The sequence below is a fragment of the Dipodomys ordii genome, unplaced genomic scaffold (genome assembly GCF_000151885.1).
Source record: "Dipodomys ordii isolate 6190 unplaced genomic scaffold, Dord_2.0 Scaffold122, whole genome shotgun sequence".
In the NCBI taxonomy this organism is placed as follows: domain Eukaryota; kingdom Metazoa; phylum Chordata; class Mammalia; order Rodentia; family Heteromyidae; genus Dipodomys; species Dipodomys ordii.
Genome location: NW_012267338.1, coordinates 6697280 through 6710044, shown reverse-complemented (window position 1 = coordinate 6710044; position 12765 = coordinate 6697280). Strand labels below are relative to the sequence as shown.

Here is a 12765-nt window from a genome sequence, read left to right as displayed (position 1 = left end):
CACTTGAGAAGATCAATCTGGTCCAGGATAAGAAAGTCATTGTTGCCTGACCAATGGTTTGGCCTGCAGTATCCATCAGTCCCGATCTTCCTCAATCCCCCTGATGTGGTCAGGTGATTAACTCAGAGCCCAGACCAACACAAATATGAAGGTTGGGATGCCAAGCTTCTCAGCCACTTTTAGTGAATTCATGGGCCCAAATAAAGAGGTTTGTCTAAGCACCTGTCACAACACGAATTTAAGAACCATGTTCCAAGTGTTAAAAAGAGGTCTGAGTATCGGGTGTAACATTTAAGCAGTGTGCACATATAACTTTGGTCTCAGCCTCCCACACTGGCCATCTGCCCCTCCTGCTTTGCCAGTTCCCTCTCAGGGACCCAGTTGCCTTTTCTTTCCCCTAATTATGTACTGCTAAGCAGAGTGGGAAAGGGGGGAAAAAATCTCTTGGTCCTCTTTTCCTCTGCTCCTTCATTCTCTAGGGAGCAGGAGAGTTGTCCTTTCCCCAGGGTGCTAGGGAAAAGTTCCAGAAATAGAAAATCTGCATGCTTCCTCCTGGTAGCCATCAGCTTGGCCTTTCTTCACTCTGAATTTCATGTCTGTCAGTTGGACTTCTTTTTCATCTGTCCATATGTACTGTAATAACAATGATCATTGCTATTTAAAACACCCTAGGAAGGAAATAGGAGGTGCCCATGACTTTATCTGTTCCCTTTGGATCCAAAGGCTGTGGTTTGAAAAAGTGGTAGGCCTTCACAGGGGCGGAACAAAGGAAGACGAATAAGGCGAATGGTCAGAAGGCAGCCTCTTCTGGGCCTCTGTGGGCTCAGCTCCTGGGCCTCTTGCTGGGCCACAAAGCATGGGGTTGTCGTATTTCAACCCTCCAGCCGTCCAGCGTATGATTTAAAATACTACTTCTCCCTCGCTGTCTCATGCATAATGACGGATGAAATAGCAGTCTGTTCAGATTATCTTGCTCTGCAAGATGATTTTCCTCAGCAAACCAGGGCTTGGGGGGTGGAGGGGCGGTGGTAGGGAGAGCAGACAGGCTCTCTGGCACTCCATCCTTCTTTCCCACAGCTCATCGAGGTGCGGTCATCCTGTCCTCCTGTAGTTTCATGAGACTTTTGACTCATAAACAACTTTAGTCACAGACCCCAGTGACATTCATAAGGAATGATGGTGGTGTCAGGGTGCCATGGTAACCGCCAGGCCTTTGGATGCGCTGGCCTATCTCCTAGGCCCACAGCACCACCCCTGCTGGCTCCAGAGGGTGTTTTCACTTTCCAGGCCCAGCAGGTCTGCAAAGTTCAATAACCACCCAGCTCCCGGGACAACAAAGGCTGCAGAATTTTGGAGGGGGGGCAAGGAGCTCTGGTCCTTTGATGCTTGCTTTCTGTTCAGCGTGAACATTTGCTGAGCCCTGAAAGGGTGGATCAGATGCAGCCGCAAATGAAAAGAGAGCTGCTCGCAGCTCTTCCCCCCACCGGGGCTGCCTTCTCCTCACAGAGAAAGCACAGTTTTGCACAGTGTGATCACAATTTAAGGACTTCTTTCTGGTGCCAACGTAGAGGAAAGAAGGTTTCTTTTGCAACTTGGCTGCAGTCCGCCCAGAGACGGCCAGCCTTAGAGTCACGTGGAAGGCCCTCGTCTGCGGGTGACAACCACGTATAACCAAGGAAGGAAAAAGTCCGCAGCCACACAGTGGTGACTCTGCTCTGCTGACTGAGGGGTACTGAATGGCACTATTGTGGCTAGCACCTGAATGAAGTTTGGGGTACCCACAGAAGGGAGGGGCCACTCTGGTCCTGATGAGGGGATCTGTGCTGGAGAACAATGGACTGAGGAGTCTTGACACCCTGATCCTCATCTGAAATTGTGAGACTGGCAAAACATCCACAAAGCGGGGGAGGGGGGGATGGCGCCACTGTGGTTGCTTTCTTCAGTACTCTGCTCCTTCCCGGGTCCCAGGGCAAGGTGGCTGGGGGCTGGAGTCCCAATTCTAGGGTCCTTGCTCCCAAGAATGATCTGGCTTGTGGTGAATGTGTTGTCCTCTCTCCCCAGCCACCCATCACTCAAGGGCCCTCAGCAGCAAGCACTTGTAAAGCCACATGACCCTGTTGCTCTCCAGTCTGGTGGAGGACCAGTTGCTGACCACAGTGAACAGCATGTCCTTGACATGATTATATCAAAAGCTACCAAGGGTTCCTCTGTTTCATTTGCCAGAAAGTCCTTTAAAAACTTCTAACTTGACACAGATACATGATGATTGAATATATTCTTATTTTTTAAAAACCTTTTAGATTTATAGGCAGGTGTGCAGTAATAAACAGAGAGCTACCCATCTCCACCCAGGGCAACACGAGTAGAGAGAAGGAAAAGAAACTTCACTTTTTTCTCAGACCTCTGTTGAATCAATCCTCAAAGACCTAGTATAACCATGTGCCAAGTAGACAGTTCTATAGAAATGTAGGCCATTATTCATGATGCCTAAATTGGTCTGTGGGCTTGTTATGGAAATTGGATGAGTGAATATTAGTAAGTGCTGTGAACAGAATTTAACCAATGGGACCCATTTATGTTCACCATTTTTGTTCTTATTGGGATAACTGGGTTTTCTAGTCAGTTCTTTCAGCCCAATCTGTGGTGTCCATTATCAGCTTTTCAAAGGCTTCACATTTCCTACCGATCAAAGTAGACTAAAAACCCCCTCCATTTCTATATAAACAAATAAAAGCTAAATATAAGCAAAGGCAAATTTGTTCCCAGATTAAAGGAGATGGTATGTGTTTCCAAGTTTGTGTAACCTGGGTTGCTTTATAAAGCTCATGGTTCTGAACCCCAGAAATGATGTGGCTTTAGAGGAACTAGTTATCATCTAATAGTAACTTTCCAGATTACAGTGAACACTGTCATCATTTCTTAATTTTCCCAGATCATCTATCTTTATTAACAACTGGCCCATAGTAGTTTTATGTGTATGAGACTATTAAAAACATACAAAGTAATGTCACTCCAGGAGAGCTGCTCTTTTTGCAGTGGCATATATTACTTGGACAAAATGCTTTCATTGTGATATTTCCATACATGCATACAAGGCACTTTGATCACATTCCTCTCCTCAATTACTCCTCTAATATCTACTTTCTAAACCATTTTAGTGGTTCCATTATTCTGTTTTCATCAATGTATGTGAAATTCTTCAGCCATGTTCACCTTCCCCTTCTCAATGGAGTCTGCCCCCAAAATATTCCTCATTTTTCACTCATGTCACTTTTTTAGGCCTAGATTTCACATATGAGAATGAATATGCAATATTTGTTAGGCGGGCTTATTTGGTTTAACATGATGCTCTCCAGTTCCATCTATCTATTTGCCTGCAAATGATAATAACTTCTTTCTTCTGTATAGCTAAATAATACCCCATTGCATGTTTGTATATATGTACATATACATACATACATATATATCATATACATGTGTGCATATATAGTCACACATACTTTATCTACTCACCAGCTGGACTGGATACCTAGTCTGACTCTATAACTTGGGTATTATAAAAGCAGTACTATAGACATGACTGTGTAGGTATTTTCTTGACCTTCAGCTACATGCCAGTAAATGGTATATCAAGGTAATATGTGGCTCTATCTTTAGTGTTTTTAAGGAAATTGACTTCTACATTGGCTGCACTCATTTACATACCATCAACAATGTATAAGAGTTTTCCCCTCACCCCCAGTGCTGCCCAGCATTTGTTGCTGTTTGTTGTCTTGATGGATTGCTATCCTGACTGGGGTGAGATTGACTCTCAGTATTGTCGCAACTTGCATTTCCTTTATGGCTTAGAATGTTGAACCTTCCTTCATGTGCTTACTGACCGTTTGTACTTGTTTTGAGATTTTGTCTGTTCAATGCATGTGCCCATTTATTAATTGGATTTTTTTTCTTTTGGTGACCAATTTTTTGAGCACTTTATTCTGGATAATACTCAATTATCTACTAAATAGCTGGAAAAGATTTTCTCCCATTCTATAGATTGGTCCTTGATGTTGATAATTGCAGGGGGGTGCTGTGCAGTTCTTTAGTATTATTCGATAACATTTATCCATTTTTGCTCTTAGTTCCTTAACAATTGGAGATCTCTATTCACTATCTATGGCTATAACTTGTTTCCCTTGAGATTTCCAGTAGTAGTTGATCTTATATATTAAAGTCTTTGGTTCATTTTGAATTGATTTTTGTACAGGATGAAGGATAGCTATCTAGTTTCAGTCTTCTACATGTGGAACTCCACTTTGCTAATACCATTTATTTAAGGGGCTTTCCTTTTCTTAGGTACTGTTTGACACTTTTATCAAAAATCAGATGACTATTTTGGATAAATAGATATGTGGCTTATACCCAGGCCTTCCTCTGTATTCCACTGGTCAACATAAACATAGTACATTACTGCTGTAGTTGATCTAGCTATTACCTCTTCCATGGAACATTCAAAATGACTGTTGGAACTATGTGACTCTAGAAAGAGTCAGTAACTCAGGTAGGGATAGGCAACTATAGTTGTAGTTAACAAGTAGCCTGGGGCAGGGTTGTTTGGTTCAGGAGTTCAAAGCCAGTGTGGGCAAAATAATGAGTCTCTATCTCAATAAGTAAATATAGAAGTTGGTGCTAGGGTTTAGGTAACTCAGAGAAATATGCTTAGCATGAGTGAAGCCTGACACGTGTGCCATCACCCGTAGCAGCTGTTTGCCTAATGTTGAAAAATCTAATGTGTAACTAAGGGAATCATTGCATCAAAGACAGATGGCATAAGTGTCATAAACCATTATTATAATAAGCATTCTGTGAGAGCAATGGCTCTTTTTACCTGGAATAAAAGAAAAAAACTAATGGCAACTGAAATTATTACAAGGTATTTAAACATAAATGTATATAAGCAGTTTTCTTTTATCTGCAAGGCTATTATCAGCCTTCTGATAAGAGATATAAGAAATTATGCCCTACAGCTCTTACAGGGCAGAGTAGCCTGGGTTGTAGATCAAGATGTTGCTTCTAACATAAAATGACAATGGTTTTTTGCTCTTTAAATAAAAGGAAAGGAACAACATGTATATGTGGACTAGATCTTCCTAAGATGTATGTCTATTTGAAACTCACTTCAGGATTTAATAACAAGAAGGAACTAGGAAAGCTCCAGTGGCTCATGCCTGTAATCCTAGCTACTTATGAGGCTGAAATCTGAGGACTGTAGTTTAAGGCCTGGGCAGAAATGTCTGCAATACTGCTTCAATGAACCAGCAAATTGGCCAGGGTAGAGATGTAGCTGAAGTAATAGAGTACCAGCTGAGCAAGCAACTGGAACAAATACTGGGCTCTGAATTCAAACCCCATTACCAGCAAAAAGAAAATGCAAAGGACGAATCCCCCAGTCAAATTTAGTTGGAAGGAAGTTTAACACACAAATCTTTGGGCAGAGTTCTATCAGGAGTGAGCATCATCCTTTTCCCACAGTAGGATAAAAGAAAATTTCTCTCATCCAAATCAATTATCAGAGTAGTTTATATGTGCAAAAGCACAATGTTGGTGATCATGCCAATTTGGAGAAGGATAGAGAAGCTCTCTACTTGAAGAAATGCAAGAAATAAAAAGTTCAAAAATCAACTCAAAATGGATTTTAGTCTGGGAAGGTGGCTCAGTGGTAGAATGCTTGCCTTGAATGCATGAGGCCCTGGGTTTGATTACTCAGCACCACACAAGCAGAAAAGGCCAGAAGTGGCACTGTGGCTCAAGTGGTAGAGCATTAGCCTTGAGCTGAGGAGCTGAGAGACAGTGCCCAGACCCAGAGGTCAGGCCTCACAACAGACAAAATAAAATAAAATAATGGATTTCAACCTAAATACAAGACGTAAAGCTGTTAAAGTACTAGAAGAAAGCATGAGGGAAATCAGTTCAAGACTGATTCAGGCAGTGATTTTTCTAGAGAAGACCCCAAAGTGTAGAGTGAAAAAAAGAAAAAAAAAGAATGCAGAACTTGACAACTGGATTGACATCAAAGGAAGAAGTTGCACAGAAAATGAAACAATCAACAGTATAAACACATAATGTTTACTAGTAGTTTATACAATAGAGAATTATTAGCCAAAACACGATTTTAAAAACCCTCAACATTTTTAATAAGTAACCCAATTTAGTAGAATGGTTAAATGATCTGAAGAAACATTTCTCAGAAGAAGAAATAGACACAAAAATGAGCAACCAGTACATGAAAGTGAGCTCTCAGATCTACCCAGTCTGAATAGCTGGCATCAAAGGGTCAAAAGAAAACCAATAGAGATGTGGAGAAAAGGAAGCTGTGCACTGTTGGTGAGAATATAAATGAGTATATAAATCCCAGGATGTATGTCCAAAGGACATGAATTTGGCATGCTAAAGAGATATCTGAATACCCATGCTTATTGTGACAATATTCACAGTAGCTGAGAAATGAACTGCTCAACAGATGAGCAAAAGTTGTATAAATAAATATGTCTCCTTGTGTATGTGCGTGTATGTATAGTGAACAGTATGAATCTGGTAACACAAGGCCCACAGTACCTCCACTGCTACTTAATTAGGGTAGTTTTCTATATATTAGGAGATGTTGTCCAGAAAAGTAGCAAGCAAACTTCACTATGGGTGATAGCTTTGAGTTGTGCTGGCCATATATAATTCTATTCCCACTGTAAGCATTGAGTCCATTGGGTTCAGACATCCCAAGTATAAATCGATTAACAAACGCTGACCTTTTTCCTTAGACCATTCTCCTACTCACCTTCCTTTGAGTCCTAGGCACCCAGAGGTCAGGAACTCTTTTCTCCACCCCCTTAGGAAGAGCTCTGTGCCTAAGGGGGAAAGCTACAGATTGTGATCCTCCTTCTGAGACCCCACCTACGACTGGACATGTTTGTGCCTCATATCGCTGTCCTTTAGACCTGGTATGTGATGGAGCAAATACAAAGGAGCTGATGGAATCCATTGCCAAGCTTTGGATTTTTAGTCTAACACTAATCAGAACCAACATCTGTGTGCATTTTATGGCAAAAAGTAGTGGAGTCTTTGTGTGTGTGTGTGTGTGTGTGGGTGGGTGTCTGTGTGTCTGTGTGTGGTATCTATCTGTACTGCGGCTTGAATTCAGGGCCTGGGCACTGTCCCTTTGCTTTTCTGTTCAAGGCTGACATTCTTCTACTTGCGCCACAGCTCCACTTCCACCTTCTTGCTTGCTAATTGGAGATAAGCATCTCATAAATATTTTCTGCCTGAGCTAGCTTTGAATCATCATCATCAGATCTCAGCCTCCTGAGTAGCTAGGACTACAGACGTGAGCCAGTATGACCAGCTCCCAAAATAGTGTAATTTTGCTCACATACACACAAAAACCTCCAAGCAATCCAGGCCCCAACAGAGCCCCCTGTGTGGTAAAATTATACCAGTGGAGAAGTCAGCTTTAGGTGCTGATTCTGGAAAACTGTGTTTCTGGAAACTCCACTGCTCACATGGGACACAGATGGCTGACATTGCCCCCTGCACCCCACAGTACCAGTAGCAAGAAGGCTTGGTAAAATTTGGGGGACTCTGGACAACAGTGTCATTCACACACACACACACACACACACACACACACACACACACACATACACACAGCTATGTGCCCATCAAGACATCACAGAAGCATTGGCTAAGCCTGTGTGGCTAGTGTGACTAATTCTACACACCAAGGTGTTACCTGTTTAAAAGAGAAAGAGGGAGACATTTATAGTGGATTACGTAGATTTTCTTTTATTGCAACCTTTGCTTTTGCCTTTTTAACCAGCAGAAGCAATGAGAAAAATGATTAGAGAGTTTCTCTTGCGGTGAAATTCAAAATTTTGCATTTGTGCTGTTTTATGAGCTGAAACTATTTTAAGAGCCAATTTATGGTTTTCTCTACTAAAATTAGACTTAAAAAAAAAAGCAAGTAGGTTCAGCAATTGGAGGATGCCGTTAGCATCCAGCCCTACATATACTGTTGACTGTTTTTCTTTTGAAAAATTGTCTTAATTTGCTATTCTGTTCGCCTTGTTCCAGTCCCTCCATTGAGAGCAGACGCCAGCTAGCCCGCTGCTGCCAGGTTAGAGTAGGCCAGGGGGCATTCACCCCCTTCCCTGCAGAGCCAGGTGATTCCTACAGGTTCTCTTTGTCATCCTTCTAATCTCTGATCTGATGCTGGTTCTCATGCAAGTGTTCTTCTGAGCAATTCTCCCCCTTAAAAGCTACACTTTCAGAAGCACCAGCTTTGCCTCTTTTCTCTCTCTCCCTGGAGAATCCCCTCAGGGAATGACATGAGAGTTTTCCCTCCGGCTCTATCCTGAGCAATACAAGCCTATGCAGAAGTAGCTCCAAGATGGCGACCTTCCTCTCTCCCTGGTTACGAAGACTGACTCACCACGTTGAACTGAGGACGAAGCAATAGTTTCTTAAGCAGAAAGAGAGCACTCTTGCTTTTTTGCAAAGCAAGGCCCTATTCAATAGGGATTGCTCTGTCTTCAGAAATAAAGCTGTGCTGTTTTTGTTTGTTTGTTGGTTTCCAGGAGCCTACTGGCATCGATCTGCCCTTGTTGGACCCGGCCAGCACCATCACCACCGTCACAGGGCCCAGTGCGTTCAGCATCCCACTCCCCATCCGGCAGAAGCTGTGCAGCAGCCTGGATGCCCCACAAACCAGAGGCCATGACTGGAGGATGCTGGCTCATAAACTGAACCTGGACAGGTGGGTGGGGCCAGGCTTCAGGGCCAGCTGTTTTCTGCCAAACCCCGGATGGTCTCCCGGGATGGTCATGGTTGGGCACACTACATCCTTCAATTCAGCTGTTTATGTTGTTATTCAGAAAACGTGTGTGACACTGCTTCTTTGAATCTTACGTGAAGGGCTTGCAAACCCAGTTCCAAGAGATATTCTGGGTTTATTTGACATTTATAAAACTTGGTATCAAGTTTTATGATCTACTTTGCCAAATGGATGAGCTAAATCCTTCTAAGGAGGATTTTTCAACCGGCCCTGATGCCGGTTAGCATGCTCACACAACTGGCATGAAACATAAACAGAGCACAAGAGACACCACTTTGCAGAAAGTTGGCATCATAACCAAATAAAAAAAACCACGGCATCAGCTGGGCACGAGTGGCCCCCACCTAGAATCTTAGCTACTCAGGAGGCTGAGATTTGAGAGTCTTGATTCAATGTCAGCCCAGCCAAAGAAATCCCTGAGACCCTTGTCTCCAATGAACCAGCAAAAAGCTGGAGGTGGAAAGGCAGTTCAAGAGGTAGAGCACTGGTCTTGAGTGAAAAAAAGCTAAGCAAGAGCACAAGCCTCATGACTGGCATGAAAAAGAAAAAAAAATGAAAAGACATAGCATGGCACATTAAGACAGTCAGAGAGTCTGAGCTGAAGAGAACACACAAGTCTCTTGATTTCCTGATTAGGATATGACCCATAGGCATCTTGTCTTTTAAATTATCTTACTCTGAGTTGAGGTTAACAAAGTTACACAGCTCGTCTCCTCTGTGGGGCTGATCTAATTAAGTATGGGCTAGTCATTTAGAAGGGTACACTGTAAACCACAATGGAGCTGAGATGCTTAAAGACAGATGCTCTAAGGCAGACCAGTTTAGTGGACTAAAAACAGAAGAGAAAACGGATCCCAAAGGCATGCCTTTCAGCACATTTTTCCCATTCCCCATTTACAGGTACTTGAATTACTTTGCCACCAAATCGAGCCCAACTGGCGTCATCCTGGATCTCTGGGAAGCCCAAAACTTCCCAGATGGAAATCTGAGCATGCTGGCAGCTGTCTTGGAAGAAATGGGCAGACATGAAACAGTGGTGTCTCTAGCAGCAGAAGGGCAGTATTGATTGACCACACTGGAAAATGAAAAACGTGCAGGGAGTCTGTGTCTGTCCAGAGAACAACACACAGCCAGGAGGGAAACCCAGACCCGACCAATGAGCTTTCCAGGCAAGATGGCAACAGAGAGCACTGGGAAAGAGGCCACCACCCATGTACACGCCCACTCTCCTCGGACAGCACCTCGGGAGTTAAGAAAAGTTGTGTAAATTTGTACCTTGAATTTAGAAATCACTCTAATTTTCCTCTTAGTTGGGCTGTATGCTATATGGTACAGGATCTTACAGTTTCCTAGGAAACGCTTTTTATTGCTATCCAGCTCTATGGATAAACTTTCTTAACAAACCCAATTTCTACAAATGTTGTTTACATCAGATTGGACAGGGATGCAGACACTGTCCATGGCTTGTTCTATTTTTGTTCAGATCATTTGGAGTTGAAGCTGTGGACGGTTTGTTGTGTCTATTACAGATTAGTGATTTACAGAGAGATCGCAGACTTTTTGTTGTTGTTGTTTTTTTTGTTTTGGCTACAAATTGTGTACATTGAGTGTCTCAGACAATAGCCAACCCCCTCCCCCCATCACCGTTCCTGTTTCTGGAACTTTGTAGAACCAGTGTTACCGTTTGTATCAGGGAAGTGCTAAGGAGAAATGACTGAGTTCTTAATGCCTTGGGGTGGGATTGGGCTCATTGGATGTCCTTTGGGAAGAAAGCTGTAGCTCTGCAGGGAAGACACTGATTCATCTTCAACCATACAGACATTCCTTCATGACATGTGTGTGTGTGTGTAATATGCTATTACAAGTGCTTTTTAAAGGTATCATTATTATCATTGTTATTGATGCGTATCTACAAGTATTCTAGTAAAATGATTCTCTTTTAGTTTTGGCTTTAGTTAGCAGTACTGTTAGTGCTTGGTAATTGACTAGGCCTATCTCCTACACGTGTGTGACTTGTGTGGATGGGCACCAGTTTAGTTCAATAGGCATTGCTTCCTTGAATAATGACTTTTCTATACCATTCCAAAAAGCCAGTCAATCTTCACTGGCTTTGCCCATCTGTTCTTTCAGCGTGCTCAGGCAAAGCCTTTCTCCTCTGAGTCTTATTATGGGAAGGATAGTCTACAAAGTTCACTTCATCTTGTGATTGTGAGTTCCATCAAACTGGGTGTACCTTAGGGGCAGCACAGTTGGTAGAAAAGTCCTCAAACTGGAAATCAGGACACCGGTTGTTGTCCTGCATTGAAGTCTGTCTACCTGTGCTACCTTGGGAAGGGCACTTCAATCCAATCAAGCTCAGTTTCTAATCAACTGAAATAAGATCATCTGAAGCTTCTCCCACGGTGGGACTCCCATTACCACACCTCCGGTCTCCTCCATCCGTCTGGACTTCACAAGGAACTCTGAGCTGGATCATTCAGATGTGGGCTAGCCTTTTGCCTGGGCTTCTTTACCTTTCCACCAGTGTTGACTTGGAAGAGAATTATTCTAACCTTCCAGATGTTTGTTCAGCTTTCCAGTCTCATCTTTGTATGGCTGTATGATGTTTCTCACTGAGAGATGACATTCCGTAACGATCATTTTCTTGTCCTGCCATGGGACCCCTGCCCATCTAACCTTCTGACTTGGGGCACATTTGACCATGTTATCACCAGTCTTACAAGTGTACCCAGCAGAATGACCTTGGTGTGTTTTGCTATCCCCAAACCCATTCACCTTTATTTTAATAGTACTCACTAGCATTTGCAAAAGTTCATTACCCTTTCTAGCCTATAAAATGTGAGCCAACAGACAACTTTGTGAGGTTTCCTTTGGACCATGGTAGACTCTTTCAGCAGATATGGGAAGAGTCAGCAGATCAATAACCACACCCAAACTGAGTATGAAGCACACACATGCTTGCATCTGAACCCACAAAATAGAACCGACCCTGGTTTGCACAGAGACAGAGAGGAATCGAGCTTGCTGACTGATTTTAGCTGAGAAATTGTTCTGTGCATTTCCCAGCTTCCCACATGTTCCCTCTCCTGTTAAGTTACTTCTTGGTTTTAGACTCATCTTTACTGATAGAGAGACTTTGTTTCCAAGCCTCTTCCTTCATGCCATTTATTTCTTATCTTCTCTGTTTTAAGATATATAGATAGAGTATAATCTTTATCTGATCATCTTGTGCATTGTAATTTCCATATATAAAATTTCCATATTTAAAAATACCTATTCCACTGATTATAGAGGGGAATAAGCAAATTTAGATGATCACGTTTTCACCAGTGAGTTAGAATTAAATTGGAAAACCTTAAACAGATTACTTTTAAGAAGGAAGCGAAGGAAAGAAAAGTGTTGTCCATGGCTATATCTTGAAATAAACTTGCTAAGATTGTTCTTCAGTAGTTGAGTTGTGAAATTACCAATAGAAATCAAGAACTAGAAGTCTGAACTGAATGCTAAAAGGAACTTCTCTGCCTCATGACAAAAACAGAATGGAACAAAGATAGAGTTATCTAGATGAGTCATTTCCAAAACTTTTACTAATTTAAAAAGTCACGTCCACAAGTGATTATTGAGCCTAATAGGCACAATATTGTTGGAAGTGATGCAGGGTTCTTAGGGTTCAAAATCATCTAAACATTCTTGCTTTTAACCACTCAAAAATGCATCCAAAAAAAGGGAAGAGTGATTTCTTGTGAGGTTCTCATCAGTCATGTAAAATATTTTGTTTCTTATCAAGTGCGTGACTGCTGCACATCGCAACAAACCGTATGTCAGATGGTGTCACTAAGAACTGTTAGATTGATCTTTCCAACTTAGAAACAACAGTTCATTTCTTAGGTCGCCATTTA

The 12765-nt window shown here is 42.4% G+C and overlaps 1 protein-coding gene across 2 annotated transcripts in view; it reads left to right on the top strand.

Moving 5' to 3' along the window:
• Unc5c (unc-5 netrin receptor C) overlaps window positions 1-10651 on the top strand; it is a 330146-nt gene extending 319495 nt beyond the window's left edge. Inside the window, exons 15-16 of one of the 2 annotated variants that reach the window (XM_013029730.1) lie at window positions 8610-8788; window positions 9767-10651. In XM_013029730.1, coding sequence (XP_012885184.1) covers window positions 8610-8788; window positions 9767-9932 — 345 coding nt within the window. In that variant the 3' untranslated portion in view covers window positions 9933-10651. The remainder of the gene's footprint in view (window positions 1-8609; window positions 8789-9766) is intronic. The other variant, XM_013029729.1, reaches the window with a different exon arrangement.
• Window positions 10652-12765: the final 2114 nt, after the last annotated feature.